General features: G+C 42.0%; 1 protein-coding gene across 2 annotated transcripts; it reads left to right on the forward strand.

Moving 5' to 3' along the window:
- On the forward strand, positions 1-25,014 carry LOC141114333 (keratin, type I cytoskeletal 47 kDa-like). 2 transcript variants are annotated; one of them, XM_073607948.1, is made up of 9 exons: positions 1-47; positions 194-959; positions 2,979-3,061; positions 3,709-3,865; positions 8,982-9,143; positions 14,916-15,041; positions 19,644-19,861; positions 23,535-23,653; positions 24,774-25,014. In XM_073607948.1, the coding sequence occupies exons 2-9, from the start codon at positions 579-581 to the stop codon at positions 24,872-24,874; spliced, it is 1,347 nt and encodes a 448-aa protein (XP_073464049.1). In that variant the 5' UTR covers positions 1-47; positions 194-578; the 3' UTR covers positions 24,875-25,014. The 2 variants fall into 2 exon arrangements, with proteins under 2 accessions (XP_073464049.1, XP_073464050.1); XM_073607949.1 differs by lacking the exon at positions 1-47 and having other exon boundaries at positions 80-959.
- The last annotated feature ends 532 nt before the right edge of the window (positions 25,015-25,546 follow it).

Here is a 25,546-nt window from a genome sequence, read left to right on the forward strand (position 1 = left end):
GCCAAAAGGCTGAATGACTTCTAAAGGAATGGACTCATTTTGTCACAGTAGGTATCTAAATTCTAACTTTATAGCTGGTGTGACCATAGAGGGCAAATGACCACAGTACTCTGAGCCTTCATATGTCGATATGTCTGTTCAGATCTAAAACTGAATTGCCTTAAAAAATAATAGTTTTGCCTCCTCTATGCAGGTTGGCAGTTGCCTGAAGCTGTGAGCATATTGTAATGTTAATGCCATTATGACGTAAGCCAAGGTGAGAGAGAGGGCCTGCAGAACAACATTCTAAGGAAAGAAGAGCTTGTCTCTAAGTTTCTAGTCAACACGTAAAGAAGAGCCAAACGGCTGCAGCATTTCTGTAAGGATGGACTCATTCTGTCGAAGCAGGTGACATATTTTAATATACTGGACTAAAAAAATCTCAAGGAGGAATTCAGTTGAAATTGCCCCTCTCTGCTGCAGTTTGTATACACATATAGATATATATTTGTGAAGAAGCCAAGGACCATAGTTTGCTTTCTAACTTTTTGCTTTCTGCACTTTCTTTGAGTCAGAGCAAGCCCACCAATACATGCACTATGGCCTTCTATAGGATTGCAAATCCTTATTCTGACGAAAGCAGACATGGAGCTAGCCTTGGTGGATATCTTAGTGGAGGCCTTGGTGGAGGCTTTAGTGGTGGATCCAGCAGTGGTTTTTCCTTCAGCTCTTTTGCTGCCTTCGGAGGAGCACAATCCAGCAGCTTTGGTGGATATGCTGGAAGTGATAAACAAACCATGCAAAACCTCAACGACCGCTTGGCTGCCTACCTAGAAAAAGTCAGGGCCCTGGAAGCAGCCAACACTGAGCTGGAGATCAAGATCCATGAGTGGTATGAGAAGCAAGCTGGCGATGGAGCTGGCACTACAGCCAGTGATTACAGCAAATACTATGACACGATCAATGACTTGAAGAGAAAGGTAGGTTGTCGATTTTTTGCTAAACGTACTTCTACCAATATTTGTATAAGCAAATAACCAGGGCCGTCTTTAATATTGATTGGACCCTGGGCAAAAATTTTCTTGGGCCCCCCCCCCCCCCCCCATGCAATTTCACTTTCCACCTGCTCTGAGACATACAATAAATAGCAGCTAGACTTAAAATCAGTTTACTGTATCAGATCAGGCAGCAATTGTGATTGGTTGCCAGCTGTTACAGCATATCATTACTGCTTACTGACTGCTTGCTAGAGGTTACAGAACATATTACGGCTCACTGATTAGTTGCTAGAGGTTTCAGCAAATGATTTCTGTTTGTTAATTGGTTGCTAGAGATTACTGTACAGTATTACTGCTCACTGATTGGTTGCTAGAGGTCACAGCACATCATCTCATCACTGCAGGAGGGCATGATATGCATATGAATGCCGCCTTTATTTACATATCAATGCCGCTGGCCGCAACTGTTTACTTATTAATGTTGCCACTATTTACATATGAATGCCGGTTGCTTACATGTAAACAGGGTCTGCAGGTGAGTCATCTGTACACAACAATAGGGCAGAGTAGGGCAGCATTAGTACCAGCACTTCACACTGAGATATCGGGACACAGCACAGGACTAAAACTTCAAGTGACAAGGGAATTTAAACTGAGATAGTTAGCAAGTATGAGGCAGCTGCTTTGGGCCCCACAACAATGACAAGGCCCAGGGCAGCTGCCTCTTTTGCCCTGCCTTAAAAATGGCCCTGCATATAGCTAAGCTGATGTGTCTACAAAGCAACTCAAACTTGCTAAAAACAAAATGTGCAAATAGTACATTTTAGCAATATACGGCATGCTTACTGGATAATGTAATGAAGAAGACTAGTGAAAAGAATGGAATGCTGAGTTGAACATTTTGTAAGACACATAAGATATCTGTTCAGAGTTGTGTCTATCACACATCTGCGATAATAAGCAATATATTGAGGCTGGGTTCACACTAGTGTGAATTGGATGCGGGTTCCCCGTATCTAATTCACAATAGCAGGAGATTGCGACTGGCTCTCTATGGAGTCGGTTCACATATCTCCGCTGTGGCTCTGGTGCAAATCTGCACAGGAGTCCTGTGCCTATTTTGGTCTGTTTCTGGTCTGAATTCAGCCAAAAATTCTGGCTGAAATCAGACCTGAAACGGTGAACGGGGACGCACCGGAACCCTGCTGTAAGCTGCATGTGGCAATAGTGTGAACCCAGCCTAAAACACTTCTTGGTTCCAGAGAACATTACAAAAACTTTACAAAACAAAACAAAATAATTATTGAATAAACTATTGACAATAATTATATGATTATTTTTCCAAAGCTTATGATTGCTGAAATCTTAAAGGGGTTGTAAAGCTTCATGTTTTTTCACCTTAATGCATCCTATGTAGTAAGGTGAAAAAACATCTGATGATTACCGGCCCCCCAGACCCCCGGTTTACTTACCTGAGCCCTCGATAGTCCCTCACTCGATCCCGCGCTCGTTCGTTGCCCGGGCTTCTCGGCTCTTCATTGGATAGATTGATAGCAGCGCAGCCATTGGCTCACGCTGCTGTCAATCAAATCCAATGACGCGGGGGCCAGGGGGCGGGGCCGCGTCCTGCACTCAACGGCTATGGACGCCGAATGCAGGACTCGGGAGCGCCCCCGCAAGGTAACCCCCCCGGGACAGTGCTTCTCCCAGGGGGTTATCTAAGATGGGGAGGAGCTAGGAGAGCTGCCAGGGGACCCCAGAAAAGCACTCAGTAATGGTTTATTAGAGCAAATAATCCAAACATAAATGGTTTAAACAGTTTTGAGACTCTAATGTTACCTGTATGAAATATATAAATAAAAATAGTAATGAACATAAAAAAAATTAATATTTTAGATTTGTTTTTGTGGCTCCTTGTTCAACACACAGAGGATCCTTTCCTATTCTTAGCTATGTATCAAAGTACACAATCACGTTAAATAAATGTCTTTTGTTTTTCAGATCCTAGTTGCCAAATTTGAAAACTCTGCCACGGAACTGCAAATTGATAATGCCAGAATGGCTGTTGATGACTTCAGCCAAAAGTGGGTTTTTAATTTTTTTTTTGTAATTTAAAAGTAGTAATACACGTTATAGAGTTTGGAACAAAAAATCATTCCAGGTTCACAAAGCCCATATAATACAAAGGAAAGTGAAACCTGAATTAAACCTGAATTAAAGCTGAACTCTAGGCAAATTGAAAGGCCTACTGTATATTGGAGGTGTGAAAAGAATTTGTGGTTATGTCCATCCAATCATGAGATTTACAACAACCGTACCACAACCTGGCGCCTGACATTTCTCTGATGCAGTTAAGCAACACAGATAGGTCACCTCCCCTTTCCCAGCCTGTGATTGGATAGTGAAGGAGTAGAAACAAACTGGTTATTTCCTCTCACCGCTCTCTCCTCCTGTCAACACAATACATCCCCTGATAGAACTGTACATCAATACAACACAGTACACCACATCAGTACAACTGTGTACAATTAGTTGACTCCATCAAAAGTTTGAATCATTTTTTTGTGCATTACCAATAAAATGTATTCCAATGTAGCATTATTCAGTCAAACTAATATGCTCAGTGCAGTAAAATGATGAGTTTTTGCAATGCCTTATTTTAAAAAAAAAAGTGTGCGTTATATCCTGAGATGTGGCCTTTTCTAAATAAATGCTATTTTTTTTTCCTAAGGAAAGAGATTGAGCTATCTCACCGCAAGCATGTAGAAGCTGATATTTATGCCCTTCACAAAGTCCTGGATGAGCTGTCACTGTCCGGATGTGACCTTGAATTCCAAGTAGATAGCATTTCAGAAGATCTGGCCTACCTCAAGAAAAACCATGAGGAGGTAAGAAAAACAGATGCTTGCCAAAAAACGAATATACTGTATGTAAATAATTAGGGTAGACAATGGATTCAGCAAACTGCAGAGAACCTTTGCTGTGGGTCACACTTATGCCCCGTACAGACGATCGGACATTAGGACAACAAAATCCATGGATTTTTTCAGACGGATGTTGGCTCAAACTTGTCTTGCATACACACGGTCACACAAATCTTGACGGAAATTCCGAACATCAAGAGCGCGGTGACGTACAACATGTACGACAAGCCGAGAAAAATGAAGTTCAATAGCCAGTGCGGCTCTTCTGCTTGATTCCGAGCATGCGTGGAACTTTGTGCGACGGAACTGTGTACACACGATCGGAATTTACGACAACGGATTTTGTTGTCGGAATATTGGGGTACAGATCTCTAATTTTGTGTGACGGAAATTCTGATGGAAAATGTCCGATGGAGCCTACACTCAACAGCAAGCTCCCGTAGAGCATTTTCCATTGGAAAATCCGACCGTGTGTACGGGGCATTACAGTGCTAAGTGCACTGATGTCACACATTGAAGATTATATTTTAACCTACGAAAGTAAAAAGTATGTGAAGGTTCCTGCACAGGCCCAAATTGGCCAATGGTGGGCCTATTTCCAATATGCAGGCAGCTGCATGGCTGCCATGTACAAAGCATAGTTCTACTAGACTCTGAAGCTTCGTACACACGATCGGACCTTCCAACGGAAAATGTTCGATCTCAGGCTGTTGTCGGTAAATCCGACCATTTGTATGCTCCATCTGACAATTGTTGTCGGATTTTCCACAGACAAATGTTTGATAGCAGGTTTTCAAATTTTCTGCGAACAAATGTGTGTTGTCAGATTTTCCGAGCGTGTGTACACAAGTCCGTCGGACAAAAGTCCAAAGTACAAACATGCATGCTCGGAAGCAAGGATGAGCCAGAAGTGGTTGGTCTTGTAAACTAGTGTTTGTAATAGACAATTAAGATTCGTGACGTGGAAAATATTGAAATATCGAAATGCAGCGCACATTCTCTTCTTCTTTAATGGGATAATAATGAAGCTGCTTTGCTGGTGATACTGATGGAGTTATTGCAAACACAATTTCAAAGGCTTTTTTTTCTAGTGATATCAAGAATAGTATTATTATACTTTTTATTTTTTATTTGGGCAAGTTACCACAACACCATTATCCCATAGTTTTTAGGATCAAAGATACAACTATGTTGGTGTCCCTTGTGAATTTTACATTGTATTTTTTTAAATGTAACTGCCTACTCCCAAATTGTCATTTGAAGTAAAACACATAGCCAAGTATTATTCTCCACAATTTTTTTATTGTGCATGAAAAAAAAAGAAAACAAAATAAATTAGACATGCTATCTGCCAATAGAACTTAATCAAAAAGTGCATTCTATGCATCCAAAAATATAGAAAATATACCAAATCAAATCATTATTCAACCAAAAAAATAATGTCAAAGCAATAACTCCAAGGCCAATAATAAATAAAACATTATCTTCTCCGATTCCGCAACATGTGTAGTTGACGAACGGCCACTTAGAAACTAACTGAAAAGTGCAAAATGAAAAGTGCGAAATGACAAGCGCAAATCAACACTCACCAAACTTCTACTAACACGAAATTAGCAGAAGGAGCCCAAAGGGTGGCGCTAAAGGGCTGAAAAACAACTAAGTACGTCACGTAATTGTTGGCTAACACTTGTGTGGCCGTGTGTATGCAAGACAAGTTTGGGCCATTGCCCTTCGGACAAAAGTCCACAGTTTTGTTGGCCAACAATCCAATCGTGTGTATGAGGCTTAACTATACACTTTCCCCTGAATTTAGAGTTGTGAAGTTTTTTTTGCTACACAATCCAGAATGAACTTAAAGGGTAACTCCACTTTTGTGGACAAAAAAAGTAGCAAATAAAGAAAAAAATAGCATAGTGTATACAATTGCGATACAAGTCATATTGTAATTTAATTTTAATAAAAATGACCTTTCCCTTTCAATCTGCAACTCTGTAAATTTCTGAAAATGGAATATGGCTACCTGAAGGTGTTATGTACACAAAATGTGTACAGAACGCCCCCCCGAAACATAATTTCCTGCTTGTGTGATTAGGTCACTGATTTTTCCAAAAGGCTGCACAAGTCAGATTTCCGGCATCCCCTGCAACATTTCATTGTCATTTTTGGTGAGATGCTTTCAACAGGAATACACAGCTAAACGGATGCAGGCCCAGCAGCTTTGCTCATTAGAACCCTGCAGGTGCACAGCTGATTAATAATTATGAAACCACTCCTATTAGACTCACTTTCCCACATGGACACAGACAAACACACAGGGATTTCTTCAGAATAACAAAAGGTAGGAATGTGCGATAAAGTTTGTTAAAAATCCTTGCAATGTACATAGATCACCCAGAGGGGAATTTTTTTTTCTCGACAAAAGTGGAGTTACACTTTAAAAGTTGTTTTAATTAAATCTTTAGTCCTTTGCTGTGGCTAATTCAGTGCAGACTTTAACTTTACTATAATGTAACAAAAATTTAAATTGAAGCCCCACACCACTATCAAAAGGATCATATAAGAGTTTATTCCAATAAAGGTCAAGGGGGAAATCGAACAAGTTTCCAATGCATTTCAGGGGTCCATAACGAGTAATCAGGGCTTGAGATTGAAAATAATATAAATGGACTAGAAGTGAACAGAACCTTTAAAAGAGAAGTTTGGAAAATAACTTTTTTAGAAATCATACTTACAGTACCTAGGTGGATGCAGCATTGGTCCCCTACCGGCTCTAAGACTGAGAACTGAGCGATCAAACACTGCTGATCGCTCAGTTCTCAGTGCTCCATGGGCCTGCTCTGCTCAACCCCCACCCCCCCACATGCTCACTGAAGTGCTAGGCTGTGGCCAGGCCGATAGCGGCTGACTCAGGATCTCAGTGGCCCGCTGAGAGGCTGAGCCGGGTGCCGGTCTCGGTGGATATGGTGGTTCCCGACCATATTGTTGCAATCTTTCCCCAGCCTGGATCGGCACTGTCATGTCAGCCAACAGCGGGCGTCAGTCTGCTGAAAACAGGTCACAGGAGTGCAGAACGAACTACACTCCCGTGATCCACAGGAGAAGTACAGCCAAACGAGTTTTGGCTGCACTTCTCCTTTAATGGTATTTCTTCCAGTGTGATTGCAAGCACAGATCTTGTCAACAACTGATTCTGCAGGAAAATAACAACAATGGAAAAAATATAGCTTCACTTCTAGTCTATTTATATTTTTCAATCTCATCCCTGATGAAGGTGGTGGTTTTGGACACCTGCCCCTTAAAGCGGAGTTCCACCCTAAAGTGGAACTTCCGCTCATCGGATTCCTCCCCCCCTCCGGTGCCACAATTGGCACCTTTCAGAGGGAAGGGGGGTGCAGATACCTGTCTAATACAGGTATCTGCAGCCACTTCCGGGCTTAGATAGCCGCAGAATATCCGCAGATGCCCGCCCCCCCCCCCCCCCCGTTGTGTTTTGAGAAACACACAGTTCCCAGAACACAACGGGGACCAGTGCAGAGGCACAGCACGATTTGCGCATGCGCAGTAGGGAACCAGGCAGTGAAGCCGCAACACTTCACTTCCCGATTCCCTGACCGAGGATGGTGGCGGGGGCAGCCGAGAGACGAGCGATTGAGCGGCTTCGGCTGCCAACGTCACTGGACCCTGGGACAGGTAAGTGTCCATTTATTAAAAGTCAGCAGCAGCAGTATTTGTAGCTGCTGGCTTTTAATCATTTTTTTTTTAAGGTGGAGCTCCTCTTTAACTAGATCTCCTATGCCAACATCAATATGTTAGGAGAAGATAAAGTACCAAGAAGATGACCTGATGGGTGTGGTGTTTTTTTTTCCACTTTCCTAAAGCAGAAAAAGGACATTAGTTCCATGTTAACATGAGAGGGAATAGAGAAATGAAGGCGCACCAGCCTTGCATTATCCTTTAGTAAATTTGTTTGTAAAACAGTTTAAAAACTACTCACAAACATGTGAAGATAATTAGTTTTGTAAAAGCCTCCAAATAGTGGCAGTCAATCTAGGTACGACAGTCTCTAGATGGTGAATGAGAGGACTTCAGGGCCACTGCCGGCTTACATGTTTCGAAGGAATACCTTCTTGCTCAAAGCTCTGAGGAAGAGGGAATTCCTTTGAAACATGTAAGCCAGCCAATCTGTTTTTACAAATAAATTTGGATAATGCACAAAGTTGGTGCACCCTTTTTTCTCTATTCCCTCTCTTGATTGTTAGGATACCCCTATCCTGGAGGGCAGCAAGGCCTGAGGAATTATCCTTTGAACATTAGATAACCCAGACATGACGCTCATGCGCAAGAGTACTGTATTTGTTTGTTGCTTCCATGTTAACACTCCTTGCCTCCAAAAGCTCAATTGCTGGAAATGTCTATCCCAGAATTATGTGTACCTGGTCCTTCAGCTCCCAGAATACTTACATCATATCTCCTAGGTGGCTGCAGCATTGTCAAACAGTGTGGCCAGTGGGCAGAACAGGGGGCAGCTCTGGCGCACCACTGGAGCTCAGTGCCTGTACTCAGAAGAGGTAGCCAGCTGATGGGGACCAAGATGGCGGCACAGGACCCGCTGTATGGCACCTGAACAGTGGATTGGAGTGGCACAACGATGGATTTGCTGGGTGGGTAAGTATGTGTTTTCACGAGAACACAGGCCTACAGTTAAGAGGGAAATAACATGGGTGTGGGGGGGAGAGGGGGTTGAGTACCTATTGCTATACTGGTTTCTAGTGAATTGACCAGTATGAATGTTAATATCACAACAGTATTATATGAAAGCGTGCCTCTCTTTACTAAAGAAACAACATTCTGCTTTAAAGATTTCTACTCGTGATCTCATGGCTATGAAAATTTTTTATTTGGAACTTGAGACATAGAATCTGATTGGGCACTAGTGGCTAGAGCTCCAATGTTATTTGATTTGTTCTTTATAAACATACCCCATAATGCCTCTTTAGCATAAACTTCAAGAATTACTCTTTTGAATATTTTGAATTAGATACATTAGTTTTTTAATGTGAGCTTTAAACAAATGTCTTAGGAGATGCATGTTGCAAGAAGCAGTTCGGCAGGCCAAGTTGATGTACAGATGAATGCCGCTCCAGGAATAAATCTCACTCAAGTTCTGAATGATATGAGGACTAACTATGAAGCTCTGGCTGAGAAGAACCGAGCAGATGCCGAGGCTTGGTTTGCACAGAAGGTAAGATGGAGTCTTAAAGCTTAATTATACACCAGCAAACATATACATGGATGGGCAAATGTATCTTTTGCTTGATTTTGTTGTATGTTAGCACCCTCCTAGCATGGGATTCTAGGCAAAGTTAGTTTTTAGCAGTGATTATTTGTTCTGGGCTGATCAGGGTTTCACATGCTGGGAGTTTGATTGCTTCCCTCTGCTTCTATGGAGGGAGATTCAAATAAACAGTCTCAATATTTATCAAGTTTCAGCCAATCACTGGAGAGGAGTTTCCAAAAAGGATCTAGAAAGGTGATAGTCTGAAACCCCGGAGAGCTGGGTGAGTTACAAAGTATGAGGGGCTTCTGCCCCTGGGCAGCTAAAGGGCTGTGTAGCTGTTCTTGAGGCCTCAGCGATGTCAGGGCTGAGGGCCTGGATGGATCGCCTGAGAAGCTGGCTGTAGAACTTCACCACAAGGGATCTGGACGATCTCCCTCACTACACCACATCTGGAGGTGACCCTGAATTGTTTCCTGGTGACTGTGTGGTTTTAGGGATGTAAGTCCCAGTGGTATCAGTGGACTGATACCACTCTAATAGGGTCTCAGAATTCTGTCCATTCCCCTGTCTTCAGCAGAATCATGGAGTGTGAACCTGGAGAAGATTGCCCCCTTGTTACTGTGCATTGTTTGGGAAACCACACTGGTTGCCATTAGTTGTGCAGTGGCTCAAGGTAACCAGATGCCAAAGAAACTAGGCTCATGGTCTACAGCTGTGAGGCATTAGATTGTCCAATATTCAAATTTACCTAAGCAGAAGCTTGTTTCCCCATAGCTATTTGCTAATTGTTCTTTGGAGTATCCCATGCCCTAACCCCTCTCCTGTTAATGTTTTTTCAAGCAAAAGATATAAAAAAGACATCCCCTAGACTGTGTTATTGGAGCCTGTGTAAATGGACTGGTGCTTGCAGTGGTAGGCAGCCTCTGTACTATTGGGAAAGAACCAGCTATTACCAGTGGCCCCTATGGGGTAGCGCTACACACATTTAAGGATTGATGTTGTAGACCTGTAGTGTCCAGCCTTTTGGTACCCAAATGTCCAGATGGTTTTATTAACAAAAAATAACCACGCTTAAAAAGACCAAATAGATTCTGACTATCGATATTCTGACCTGTAATTGATTGCCAGATTCCCTCCTATAAATGTGGTGATGGTCAACAGATTGGGACTCAAAGGATTTACCTTTCTGTTACATTGGGCTCCATTCACACAACCAGATAGCACGCGGTATGTAAGTGTCCAGACACATATTTCCTAAATATCGCATACGATCCTGCAACTGTCAATTCACTATACCGTTTTGGGGTATTCACTGCAAAACGCTCAAAACAAAATAGTAAATGAATGGTAATTAAAAGGGTTTAAAGTCAATTCACAGAAGGAAATAAATAATTAAAGGCATGCAGTAATTAGGTAGTGGTCCAGACATGCGGTATTTAAGGAATGTAAAAATATAATAGCCAATTTTCAGTAGTCTCTGCCTTTTTGGGTCAGTTTTCTCAACAGTAGTGCATAGAAACCTAAATATGGAAATATGGAAATTATTGAGGTTGATTTACGTAACCACTCATTCTGGGTGGACGTCATATGACTCGCAGCTCTCGCGCGCCCGTGGGGGCGCACATCGCGGTGATCGGTGGTGCGGCGCGTCAGTCTGACACACCACTACACCGATCTCGGTAAAGAGCCTCTGACGGAGGCTCTTTACCACGTGATCAGCCATGTCCAATCACGGCTGATCACAATGTAAACAGGAAGAGCCATTGATCGGCTTTTCCTCACTCGCGTCTGACAGGCGCGAGTAGAGGAGAGCCGATCAGCTGCTCTCCTGACAGGGGGGTCTGTGTTGATTGTTTATCAGCACAGCCCCCCTCGGATGCCAACCCAGGACCACCAGGATGCCGCTAGGACCACCAGGTATGCCACCCTAGACTATCAGGGAAATGCCAATCAGTGCCCAGGCAGCTGCCAATCAGTGCCCATCCCCAGTGATACCTATCAATGCATCTATCAGTGCCGCATATCAGTGCCCATCAGTGCCAGGTATCGGTGCCCAGCAGTACCCATCAGTGCTGCCTATCAGTGCCCATCAGTGCCCAGCAGTACCGCCTATCAGTGCCACCCATAAGTACCCATCAGTGCAGCCTTTCAGTGCCCATCAGTGTCGCCTTTCAGTGCCCAACAGTGTCCACCAGTGCCACCCATGAGTGCCCATCAGTCCCGCCTATCAATGCCCATCAGTGCTGCATATCAGTGCCACCCATCAGTGTACCTGGACGATGTAACTCTATTACGAAACGTGTAGGGCGGAGTGACGCGCTTGCGTCACCTCTCATCGCTGTTGTTGTTACCAGCAGGACGGGTTAGTCTGTGAGCTTACCGGCTGGCACTCCAGACATTTTAGGCACTTATTTTACCAGGACTATGTGAGTGCAATATTTTTTTAAATTTTTAAATAAAGTTTTAAGGTTATACACTATTGGAGAATTTTATCTTTCATTGTGTATCCATCTATCTGCGAGTTGGAGTTAACACGTGGCAGTTTGAAACACACATGTTCCGGTGGCTACGTTCTGGTTATGTTATTACATCCTAAAGACCTTGGCTTATCGGATGTGGTCCAGAGGAATGATTACTATTCAGGCTCTCTCTGATCTTCTGTAGTGGGGGAGCATGAGTCTCTGGTAAGCGGCCAACTTACATCTTTTGGTGGTGGATCGAGCACTATCTTAACATTAACAAGGATCCCACAGTTCTTTGATGGACTTTTCACATTAACTTATTCATTCATCACATGGGTGATACAGACATTTATGTGTTTGGACTCACATTTATATTTATTTTTATCATTTATTTTTAATTGTTTTTTTAATAATTTTTGGTGATATGACACTCTTCAAATGTTCACATTTCACATGATATACATTCAGGAATTTATTGCTGAACTAGTGAGTATATGTATGTATGTATATGTATGTATATCAGTGCGATTCCATTCTTTTCTATTTGTAATACACTGTGTTTATGTTGTGCAGAGGAATTGCTGCTTCTTAACTTGCACAATTATTTAGTTTCACTACTTAGGGTTTTGATAATTTACCAGAGCGCAGTTTCTTCCCCTTTTTTTCCACCCATCAGTGCCGCCTACCAGTGCCCATCAGTGCCGCCTATCAGTGTCCATCATCAGTGCCCCTCAGTGCCCATCAGTGCCACCTCATTGGTGCCACCTCATCGGTGCCACCTTATCAGTGCCCATCAGTGCCGCCTTATCAGTGCCCATCAGTGAAGGAGAAAATTTTAGGTCTTTTTTTATTCGTTTAGCAACAAATAAAAAAAGCAGAGGTGATCAAATACCACCAAAAGAAAGCTCTATTTGTGGAAACAAAATGATAAAAATTATGTTTGAGTACAGTGTAGCATGACAGCGCAATTGCCATTTAAACAGCAACAGCGCTCAAAGCTGAAAATTGGCTTTGGCAGGAAAGGGGTGTAAGTGCCTGGTATTGAAGTAGTTAAAGTATAACTAAAGGAAAAACTTTTTTTAAGTTTTGGAAAGAGTGGAGAGGAATTAGAACACCTGTTGGTTTTTACTGTTGTCTCACTCTCTCTATTTGTCCTGTTTACCATTATCATTGAAAGTAAAAGAAAATCCCAAATTGTGGGTTGTCCCCAAAAAAGTAATAGAGGGGTAATGTTCCAATGAGACACAGGTGGCAAAAAAGAAAACTAACATGGATTATAATCTTTCCTTACTCTATCCAAAATGGAAAAAAAAAGATTTTTGCCTATAATTCTACCCTGCAAGTTTCTCCAGAGCTTAGTATATGAGGTAAACAGTGTCGGCCCGTCCATGCAGGGCGCAGGGGAGACTTAGGACTCCCGGCCATTCGAGGAGTAGCTGGAGTTAGGAGCAGTAGCCCTACCCCGGATCCTTATCTTCTGCCTCCTAAGGTAAGGAGGCCGCTGACCGCCACCTTCCCATTCGTCTTCCGTTGCGGGGGAAGGGGGGATCGCCGCCATCCCATATGTCTCCGGCAGGGGTAGGGATTCGCCGCAATCCCATCTGTCTCCCACACAAGGGGAGGGTGGTGGTGTTGGTTTGATCCCCCCCAAAAAAAATATTGAGCACCAGCCGCCACTGGAGGTAAAGCTTCACTTTCCAAAGAATACCCAATCACATGCAGGAAAAAATGTAAAACAATTATTTTTTGCTTTCACATGATTGGATGATGGAAGTCAGTAGAGGTCCCCCCTCATTTATTAAGCTTTGGAGTAACTGCACTTGCAAAGCCCTCATTGTATGTGCCTTTAGAAAATCAACCCCATTACCAGTAGTGAATTATATCTAATTTCTACGATCTACGAAGACTTTTTCTTGTGTAAATACAAGCATATACATCATTTGCTGCAAACCTCCCTATCACTCCAAACATAAAACAATGTACATGCATATCACAATGGTCTAATCCTTGTTAAAACATACTGTGTGTCATATGTAGTGCCGGGGAGACTTTACTCATTCACAATTATTTTTAGAGATATTTTTGGCTCAAATATTCACAAGACAGAACTGGGTTATGAACAGACAGGGATTCTTACAAAGGTGTGGAACTTGAGCTGTTGAGCTGTTAGGAGAGGGGTGTCATCAGTTTGAAGGCTTGACAGATGGATACCAGAGTGACACTTTCAAGAACATCAGAGAATGACAATGAGTATTCTCTAACAAGAAAAAAACAGACCTGCCCAAAGATATAGCAATGACTTCGCCAAATATCACAACAAAGAATACTTTAAAACAGGGTTTCTCAACCAGGGTTCCATGGAAGCCGAGGGTTCCTCCAGAGGTTACCAGGGGAAAATAGTATCAAAAATTACACACATATATAAATACCTTTCTTCACCACCAATAAAAAAGACGGCTCGTATTTTTTTTATTGGTGGAAGAAGGGTGTTTATATATGTGTGTAATATTTGATACTATTTTCATTCAATATTTGAAATTTTTAAAGATATTTTGTATTTACTTAAAGCAGAGGTCTGCCCCCCCCAAAAGAAATTAAAAGCCAGCAGCTACACATACTGCAGCTGCTGGCTTTTAACAATAGGACACTTACCTGTCCTGGAGTCCAGCGATGTTGGCACCGCAGCAGACGTTTCCATCAGCTGTTAGGTGCTGCCACCACCATTGCGGGTAAGGGGACCCAGCAGTGTAGCCTTACGGCTTCATGCCGGGAACCCTACTGCGCATGCACAAGGCCCTGCTTCTCTCTCCTACTGGCCCAGCAACAGAGGGAGAAGGAGAAAGCCCCACGGTGACGTTATGGGCCACAACGCGGACTCCTAGAAGTGGGGTCAAAGACAGGTATCCTGTCCCCCCTCCCCCACGAAAGGTGCCAATTGTGGCAACGGAGGGGGAGAGGAGACAAATGAGAGGAAGTTCCACTTTTGGTTTGAACTCCGCTTTAATTGAACTTAGTTGTTTTTGATACACCACGCATTTCCTGTGAAAGTAGCGTCCCTTTCACTGGTATTCTAGTCAACTTTCTTCTTTTGTATTAATACATATCCTGCAGGGACCGCACTGACTGAGTGAGTTGGCATATTTCTATGCTTTTGTGAATGGAGCCCATTGTCCCTCGTGTGGTAGTATTTTTGTCTATGAATTCTTTTTTTTACTTTTTTTAATTTAATAAAATAATGAAAACGGAAGAAGCCATCAAAATGTTCCCATTTTAGAGCAATGAACTGAAGACAGAAATTTCAGCAGGTGTGGAACAGGTAAATACAAGCAAGACCGAAATCACGGATCTCAGACGAACCCTCAAAAGCTTTGAGCTTGAGCTGCAGTCTCTGCTGTCATTGGTAAGTCAAGAAACTAATATAGAATCTAAACTGTGGAATTAAAATTTCACCCATTTTTATAAGAAGGTCTTGTTTTAGAAAACATGCTGCTTTAACCCTTTCTCTGCCAGAGATGTTTTTGCATAGTTGCACACATGTTTAAAAAATAATTTTAGGTCTCATAAACCACTTACATAAACCCCCAAAAAACCGTATGTATTTTCTGAAAGCAGACACCCTAGAGAATAAAATAGTGTTAGTTCCAATTTTTTATTTCACACAATATTACTGCAAAGGTCAAGGAAACTCAACATTTCAGTAAAAAATACACTAAAGTAAATTTTAGGCCATACAAATACACTAAATTACCCGTTCTATAAAAGACGAGATTGGACCAAGTAAATAGATACCCAACATGTCAATATCTGCTAACAAATTATGGTGTCATCCCACCAGTATGGCCCCACAGTGGGAAGGAGGGACAGTTCAAAATTCCATTATTACACCAATATATGGTGTGGGTCAGCATACACAAAAAAACAACATGCAAAAAGATTGGGGAAAAGTGCCCCAAGGAAAAGTAGGTATTAAATGTGACCTCAAATGGAAATGTCAAAAAATACATATACAAAACTTTATTAGGACTTAAAACTTCCACCCGTTACTTTAAAAATAACAATGTTGTTACTTAAAAACAGCAGAGTCCGGACTCAAAATGACAAAATTGGGAATCACTTATAAAGATGACCACCACACCATAAACACCATCCACGTCTTAGTGCTCAACCAGAGCCTCTGAGAATGTCAGATAAAATATCAATGACATAAAGGCATGAATGGTGATCAGGTGATAGTGGTTATACTTGAGTATGCATCACAGGCTACACTCAATTCAGGTTAGTAAGCTCAAAAAATCATGGGGGCGTCAATCTACAAAAAACTCAGATCTCAAAAATAGACATAAAAGTGTTTCCAGTAACTGAAAGAAAATTTTCATGTTTGCATACCCTTCCCACTGCCTAAACCAGGGAGTTCAACATTACCCACGTATTGACAGAAGTTTTAGACAACATTAGAGTCCAGCATGATGGATAGTGTCCACAGCACCATAGAAACATGGGTTAACAGTTCCCAAAAGCGTACAGATCACAGGGTAATTCCTACTGCAGACCTTGAGGCTGTGTTAGGCTAAGGACCTTTTGGTCTTATGCCAGAGATCATGCCCAACAAGTAATCAGACCACCATGGACCTCTCCGGCTCAATAGCAAGCAGACTGACTCACCTCCCAGGTGTTTAATAGTTAGACTAGCACAGCTGTCAAGTGGAGATAACAACCCCGAGCTGGTTGTTGCTCTAAGGGGTAAATACTCAGATCCACGGCAGTGAATGACGCCATCCTGCAATGTGAGCCGCTTGTGTAGTTGGCATTCCTCAAGTCCACTCCTGCTTTAGTAGTATTGTCCAGACATGTGCAGTGGATGTACACTCACAGAGCTTACAGAGCTTTACTGCATGTTGTTCCAAGAGTCAATGCGTTTCGCCCACTTTCTATTGTTGCAGGCTTCCTCTGGTCCTGAGTCCTGGTCCTATGTGAAGACCTTTTGGTGACAGATTCTCTTTAAGGAGACATCCGGGGTCTAAAAGACCCCGGATATCTCCCCTGTGCTCCACTGAATGTATTGCAATGTAGATTGCGTTGCAATCTATTCTTTTCTTAGCCATGCTGGCTGAGGACACTAAGAGGCGGATCCGGAAGATGCATCAAACGCGTCAAACTCAGCTCCCTCCCCCCCATCCAGCGGCACCCACTATGCTGGTCCCAGGCCCGCAAATGGGCAAGTGGAGCCTGGGATACATGGTGGGGAGGACTGCGTGGAACAGTAAGTTGCCAGGGGTGTGTGGAAGCAATCGGTGGCAGTACAGCCGACTGACTGCTTCTATCTGACAGGCAGAAGTCTGCTTGTCAGATATGCACACAAGGGAGTGTCTGTAAAACCCCTGTTCTGCCGAGAAAGTTCCCCTCGGCGGATAAGGACCCCTCTCTACTGCGCAGGCGCAGCGCTTGCGCAGTAGGAGCCGGCGGAAATAGCCGAAGCCGAAAAGAATACAAATCAGCTGTACACGGCGCCTGTAAGAGGGCCCCCTCGTGGGCTCGCTTCGATCGCCACGATTCGGGCACGGCCTCGCTTCGCTCGGCACTTTTTAATTCTCCCTCTGGGTCCACTTGGATGGTGGGGCTTGATCCTGGACCTAGGGCACAGGCGCCGTGTACAGCTGATTGAAGTTTCTCAGCTTCGGCTATTTTCGGCGGCTCCTAGTAGTTCGTACTGCGCAAGCGCTGCACCTGCGCAGTACAGGGGGGTCCTTATCCGCCGGGGGAACTTTCTCGGCAAGACACCCCCGCAACAAAAGGGTTAAAGTAGACCTCCTCCCAAAAATAAGGTAAAATATATAGCTTTTAAAAGAAAAAAAAGCAAAACAAACTATTGCTGCAATGTTCAACTTCAATCCAGAAAGCCCCAACTAAATGCTTTTTTTCTGCAACTAATGTCCCCAGTCTGATCACCACTTCCTCTTAGCCCAGGTCATCCTGGACAGGCCCCAGCCTGTGACTGGACAGTGGAAAGAAAAGAAGCACATTGATGAGCTCATGTCGCTGTCACTCTACTTTCTCTTCCAATTAGCTGCTTAGTATGAGACCCAGAAGTTAGCGGTGATCACTGTAGTAGTGGTGCCTGCTACAGCGGTTGCCACCTTACATAGATATCAGGTATAGCACATACATGCTTACATTTGTTCAAGCTGAACCACGCTTGTCATGCCTCCCCCCCCCCCCCCCCCCCTCTGCTGCACCTTTTGGGGGGACAGGTAACTGGTTTTGACAGGTACCCACTCCCACTTCCGGCTCAGTTGACCCCCCTCCTTCCCTGCAGCCTTCTGGAACACTTCAAAGGTCAAGATGGCAGTGCCAGCACTGGATAGCCGATTGAAGAATCGGCTCTGGATGCTTGGACAGGTAAGTGCCCTAATATTAATTTTATTTTTGGGGGCTTTTGTGGAGCTGCTCTTAAATATCTGTTAGTCCTTAACCCCTACTTTTTTTTGTACCTTTTTTAACTTCATACATGTTATGCACTGACAGCCCGTGAAAATACCCCTTCCACATCCACCCAACAAAGTCAGTTTTGAGTAAAATGAGCTGATTGAGCAAGAAAATCCTGCATATACACTGGAAAGACATCCAAGCTCAGTTCAGCTAGTGTTCTGAGAGGGAATCAAACCAAGGGTCCAGGCATTACAAAGCAAGAGTGCTAAGCATTTAGAACATACAGTATATAAACCCCAAAAAGTGTAATGTATTACAGCTTGCCAGTCTTTTATATGTGGTGGCTGCATTTGTTTTCTTTTTTCAGGATTTATTCACTTTATTTTCACCAGTTGTAGAATAGACCTAAAATGTGGGAAGAAATGTGGTTGTTATAGTACGGCCAGAGGCAAGTCCTGTTGCTACAGCTAGCAGGAGTAATGTAATAACTGGGCATACAAATGGTCGTTTTGTTTTTAACCACCATTTCCTACAATCCTGATAAAAACATACTTTTTAGCCCTATGGTGACAACGGTAATTTACTGCATTTGAGGAGCAGTGTTGCAAGACTACAAAAAGCTCCTATTCAGTCCATGGACACTATTGCATCATTTTAAACGAATCCAATTTTTAAAATATCCATTTATTCTCCTCCCATACATGTAGGCTTTTATGTATGCAGTGAAACTTGCCCAAAACTCTTCTAATATTTTTGACAGCTCCATCCCGTCCTCTTCTCTAGGATGGACAAGCTGTTAGGACAAGTGCCCCTAGTGGTACAGGAGCGAGTGCCGTCCTTCCAAGGGTTTTCTAGTTTGCTACAAAATAGTACCAATAGCAATTTTATTTTTCATAAATTACATGTTAATTGACTAAAGTAGGGATCTCAAAACTTTCTTAAGCCCCATACACAGGGGCAAAATGTCGGGAGACATTAGCCGGTACAAAAAATACCATCCGACATTCTGTCCATGAGTATGTCAGCCTGTCTGACAGACGCCGGCTGGCTTCTGTCGGATGTGCATGCTGGAAAACCAGCAGCCGACTGACTCCCATTGGCTGAGAGCGCCGATCAGAATGTTCTTGCGGGGTGGCTGTCCCCCTGTCAGAACACAACAGCTTAGCAGGGGAGATTGCTGTACTAACCTCGCATGGTTAGTACAGCGGCTCCCGACCAATAACTGTAGTGTGAACCTGGCTTAAAAAAAAGGGGCAGTTTATTTATTTTGCTTTTAGACTTTAAGGGAATGTGGCCAGCAGGAGTGGAAATTTTCCTGGCATCGGTGGGAGTAAACATCACTACATTTGTATTGGGGGAGGAATAGTGCCCCATAATTGGTATCATTGGGAGTGGTGCCCCATTGTTGGTGTCAGTTGGCAGAATAGTGTCTCCTATCAGTGGGAGAAATAGTACCCCAAGGGACAGATAAAGGCAAACAAAGGGCCACATCTGGCCTCCGGGCCGCAGTTTGGAGACCACTGGACTAAAGGACACAACATGGTTTACTGAAATTATTTGTCATCCAACATTTTAGAAAAAAACCTTTGAGGACACACTTGCGGAAACGGAAGCCGATTATGGAGAACAGCTTGGTCAGATCCAGGTCATCATCACCAGGCTAGAGGAACAACTCCGTCAGATCCGAGCAGACATGGAACACCAAAGCCTGGAATACAGAGAGCTTCTTGATATCAAGACAAGACTGGAGATGGAGATTAAGACGTACCACCACCTGTTGGAGGGAGAACTAGGGTAAGTGCAGGAAATAAAAAGTTACTGATATTATAGGCTCCTTTCTCACTTTTTTATTTTAATGCGTAGAATGCATCAAGATAAAAAAAAAAACCTTCTGGCTTAACAAACCCTTTAATAAAATTACAACAGAATGCACTAAGAAACCCGTGTTAAAGCTTAGTGATTATTGTCATTTCCTAACAGGATTCTAGGCAGTTGTGCATTCTGTTGTGATTTTATTAACAAGGACTGCTCAAGCCCTGAAGAAGGCGGAGATTTTTTCCTCGAAACACGCTGGCTGTATCTAATACTCTGAACCATTAAATGTTTCAAAAAGTCCTTTAAGTGAGAAGAGCTTTTGTACCAGGCGCTCCTCCATACACATTCAAGAATCGACTACCTAGTCTACACCAGACTTCAATCATAAACTTGCTTCTTTAAGAAGGAACCATTTTAACAGTGGATCAATCGGAACGGGTTTTACTTCTAGGGCTATTACACACACAAAAGGCACAAAAGAAAAAGAGTAGCGAGTCAAATGCTCCTCAATACTTGGAAATATGTATATTGTTTTTTTGCTCCCAGTTGCTGAATGGAACTGCAGTGGCTTGAAATGTGGTCCTGGGAAGGCCATTGAAGGGAACCTGTTGCTTTGCCATAGATGGTTTGTTTCTAAATGTTTTTTGGGAAAACATAAGAGGCTCTGAGGGTGCTAAGGACATTGACTCAGAAATCTTACCCTGAAGATGAACATTTATAAAGTGGCCAGTGTGTAAACAGGCACTTCCAAAATGTTCTGTGTATTAAAAGTTTTTCTTCTGTTTAGTTATACCTCCTCGGTTTGGATATATCAACTGTATTTGTGTGTAGAAGCCATCGTTAGTTGACCTGTGAGTTGCTGTGAGGAAGAATTAACACTGCTAGCCAGGTTTTCCCACTCTTTTTAGGAAGGTTACTGCCCCCTACAGGACATGCCATATAAATAGGGGCTCTTTAGTGCCCTAGATAGGTCAGCTAGGGGAAAGACTGCCAAAAGTGGCCGTTATAATGCAAGGTGTACCACCCCTTTGGGGGGGGGGGGTGCAGTCAGGGTTCTAAGAGAGGTATGGACATACATGGACTTATGATGCCAGTCATGGGTTTACTACTTTTTATGGATTATCACCACCTCATGGATTATCACTACCTAAGCACTGTATGGCTACCTCATGGAGCACTATTCAGTGGCACTAGAGAAGTTTGTTCAGAATGTGTTGAAGATACTTTCAAATGTCTCATCTAAAGTATTAAATATTTTTGATTTTTTTTTCTACTCAGCCTGTTCTGAAGTCACTAAAGGTGTGAATGCATGGCGTATCAAAAAACAGGGCTTACAACAGAGGATTAGTTATGTTAAAGAAGATAAAGTACCAGTTCCCCTGCTACTGCGACCAATCTTGTGGCACAGAGTACCTAGGAACCTACCCTGCATTTATGGCAGAAGATGTAGTGGGTGTTTTTCGGCAGAATTCAGCATATTCGTTAATTTTGAAAAATCCAAATTAACGAAAGACCATTTAACAAGTTTTTTTTAAAACAAATTTTTTAAAACAATGAAAATTCAAAAGAACGAAAATCCGAACATTCGAAAATCTGGAATTTGAAAATTAGAAAATCAGAAAATCCAAAAACCAGAATGAAAATCCCAAAATTCAACAATCAGAAAATCAGAAAGAATGAAAATCAGAAAATCCAAAAATCCGAAAGAACAAAAAACATTTGGATAATTTTTACTATAATTAAAATATTACGTTTATTAACCATTATTATAGTTTTTTGATTATTATTATTTATTAATAAAAAAAAAAATAATAATAATAATAAAAACTATAATAATAGTTATAAACAATAAAATTATAGATATTGGAATTTCCTTTCAAATTTGGCTGTTAGCGAACGTAACAAATATGAATTCATCCGAAGTTACAAAATTATCCAGCATTCGTTATTATGGATAATTCGTAACTTCGGATAATTTTGTATTTGTTACGTTCACTAACAGCCAAATTTGAAAGGAAATTTCAATACCTATAATTTAATAGTTTAAACCTATTATTAGTGTTTTTATTATTATGATTATTATCTGTTATTAATAAATAATAATATTAATAAAACAAATATAATAATGGTTAATAAACTTAATATTTTAATTATAATAGCAATTATCTGAATTTTTTTTGTTCTTTCTGAATTGTCTGATTTTCGGATTTTCAGATTTTTGACTTTCAGATCTTCGTTCTTTCGAATTATTACGAATTATCGAAATAACGAATACCGCATCTAAACGAATGGAATAACGAATTTGAATTTATCTGAATTTTCAAATTATCGAAATAACTAATACCGTATCTAAATGAATTATCCGAAGTTATGGATTTATTCAAAATAACGAATATCAATCATAACAAATGATCCGAAAAATGAAAGACAAAAAACGAATGAAACAAAAACTAAAAAAAATAAATTCTTTCGGCAGTGCACATGTCTAGTAGTGGGATCCTGGGAGGGGAACAAGCATGGATCTACGGAGAAGTGTGTTTCCTGTATTCAATAGTAATATATGAAACATTATCACTGGGAGTGGGGTGACGGGACAGCTAAGTTGGTGGAGACTGATGCACGCTCTGCCGTGGTGGCTCAGAAAAGTTGCACCCCTGGGGAGAGGTGATCTCTTACAGTGGACTATAGAAAAGAACAAAAACCCCTTGTGGTGGACTTTAAAGGCACAAAAGTTATTTAAGAGAATTAATCTAGTTTGAAAAATATTTATTAAATATAGTAAATACAAAACATGTATAAAAATCACATCAAATGTATTAGAACAGATTATACAGTGCTGTCATCATAATATGATACAAGTAATGGACTAGTGATTCTTGCACCTGACGCGTTTCGGTGTACATGTGTATCTCTCCTTCTTCAAGGGTGTAATTAAGCAAGAATACTTTAGTAGGATGACAGCCCTTTCAGACCATGCAGATTAAAAACATATTAGTGCAAAAAGTGCTCCTAGTTTGCTTGAGCCAGAGATCCAACAACAGAGGTAGCGTGCCTCAACAGAGGGGTACCTAGCCCAAAAAGGTGACCCAGCTCCACTACACCACACAGACCTGAGGGGGGGTGCGCCAAAAGAGGAAAAAGACCCTGCAGATGGTGCGTGAGGACCACTTGGATATAGAGAAAGAGTTTTTTTGTTGTAGAACAGTCCCCACAACTGTTAAACTTTTGTGACCGTTCGCTCCAGCATCCAGCACAAGACTCAATAGTCTAACAGTGGACTATGTACACTATGGACAGTTGTGTCCATAGTGTAGTAGCGTCAACAGTGTAAGAAGTATGATCACAGATTACAAAGTGTTAACAGTGTAAGTTGACTGGTTTGCTTCTATATCTGGAGTGCCGCCTTAATGCTGAATTCACTTGACAGCGTCTCCTACCTACCGTGCAGGCAATAGCAAGTCCTGTTCCACAGTGTCCTCACTAGGGCCTGTTAATTCCCACTCACAAGTATATGTCCCATTAAGTAGTAAAGCCCTTAACCTCAACCCTTTACTACCTACCTACAGAGAAGTGCAAAAGTATGCTGATTGTCTGAAAGCTTGTACCTTCATTCATTCTTTGATAAATTGATCAAAAACCTTTGTTCTTGCAGTAAACTCTCCATCCAGAGCTCATCCTCCGAGTGTGCATCTTCCTCAACAGTGTCAGATGAACAGACTTTCTCATCTTCAAATACCATATCACAGACAACCCCTGTAGACTCCAGCAAAGGTAACAGGACACTAACAGCTGTTTAATATCTGTTCAACAAGTACATTAAAATGTATTCATAAACATGAGATGGTATCAGTTTTATCTTGCCGAAATTACAGAGTTGAATATAAGGGCGTAACTACAGCCATAGCAACTCATGCAGTTAATGTGCAACCCATGAATAGGGCACCTGGTCATTATATAAACTCACTTACTTTGTTTCTTCCGTTTCACCTTCTCATTGAAAGATTTTTGTTTGTTGGCCCAGAGGCTGAGAATTACAGACTAGTTTTGATCCATCTAGCAACATAGTAACAGCTTTTGAAGTGGAAGTAGCATTATGACCCATGGAATGACCCATTCAGATTGCCTGGACACAATTTGTAGGTGTTCAGTTACAGCAGCCACCTGTGTTAGGAGACCTGCAAAAGTTCATTATAAGCTACCCACCTCTGACCACGAGTATAGTGGCCATATAGCCTCCTAATTGACAGCTAGGTGGCACCCTAGTCTACAGGGAATTGGCTACAACCATTTTCACCTTTAGCGTAGGCAGATTTTCGACAGGTAGCTCCCCAGAATTCCATTAGGTATCATTGTTTGTTAGTGCGGGACACCCTCATCACTGTGTATTGGCCCTTCATCTATAACCCCCCCCCAACCCAGTCAACATGGGCCCTTAGGGCACCATCCACTGCTGGGCTCCAGACGGTTGTTAAAATGCACGCATGATTCCATAATTCATAACAGTTTTAGGGGTTCATTATAGCTGCATACCACTGATTGGGGCACTATCAACATTTTGCTATGAGGTCCTGTAATTGCTAGCTACGGCTCCGATTATATAAATACATGGTTGCCAATGGGCTATTACAGACTTGAGAAGATATTGTTAATAAGTTGATTGTGAAGGAAATGGCAACTGGCTGAGTTGGATTTCTCAGCTGATTTAGGATTAGCATATGCATATATACTGATTGGTGGCAACAAACAAATTAGGAGATTGAATGCCCAGTTTACATCATAAGAGATATACATTTATAAAAATGTTACTCTTGCACAGCATTTTTTTTGTTGTATTGTTACTTCAGTTACAAGCAGAACATAAATAATTATAAATCAAAATCTTCATTTGCAGCACCGACCAGAGCCGTAATGGTGAAGACCATCATTGAAGAAGTGGTAGATGGGAAGGTAGTGTCATCAAGAAGTGAGCAGTTTGAAGAGATGAGGAAATAAAAAGAAAGGTTACATTAAAGAAAGCCGATGGTGAAGACAAGAAAAGGCGGCGCTGGGTTGTGTTGGGACACCTACCTAATGCTATTGCTCTAAAGTAAAATTTTACAAAATTGACTGAATAAAGCCTGCATCCTTTCTGACTATGGCATATCTTCTGTTAAGAGGACAGGGACGAAACATGCATTTAATACATATAGCTAAAGCTTCATTCCAGCCAAAACTTGTACATTTTGGTTAAAGTAGGATTAGAAGATCTACCTTTTTTTTTTTTTTTTTTTTTGCTGTGTTTGACCCATGCTGGAGGAATTTTTCCTCAAATCATCTTCCAGAAACACAAGAACATAAAGAAGTGAGGGGAAGTGTCTTTAAGGGAGACACAGAAAACGACGATAAATGTTCCTAATGGAGGTATTGAAGCCAGAAAAATGACATAGGTTATAAACCTTCCACATGCTTTCCAAAATAGACCTCTAAATGTCTATTTTACTGCTTTTTTTCCCCCTATTCATTTCAGAGAATTTTTAGTTTGAGTATAACAATCGTAAAGGTAAAACAACGCATTAACCACTTGCCAACCACCCGCCGCAGTTATACTATGGCAAGGTGGCCGTACATGTACGGTGGCTCGTGCACTAGCTTTTGTGGGCACGCGGGTGCCGCCGGAGGCATGCG

This window comes from Aquarana catesbeiana, linkage group LG12, assembly GCF_042186555.1.
Source record: "Aquarana catesbeiana isolate 2022-GZ linkage group LG12, ASM4218655v1, whole genome shotgun sequence".
NCBI classification, from domain to species: Eukaryota; Metazoa; Chordata; class Amphibia; order Anura; family Ranidae; genus Aquarana; species Aquarana catesbeiana.

What these genes read in the sequence shown, in the direction of transcription:
- LOC141114333 (XM_073607948.1), top strand. Translation starts at nt 579, where the DNA reads ATGGCCTTCTATAGGATTGCAAATCCTTATTCTGACGAAAGCAGACAT. An exon ending in GTTGATGACTTCAGCCAAAA is followed by an intron (nt 3,062 to 3,708) that starts GTGGGTTTTTAA and finishes TTTTTTCCTAAG; the next exon opens with GAAAGAGATTGAGCTATCTC. An exon ending in AGGCTTGGTTTGCACAGAAG is followed by an intron (nt 9,144 to 14,915) that starts GTAAGATGGAGT and finishes TTCCCATTTTAG; the next exon opens with AGCAATGAACTGAAGACAGA.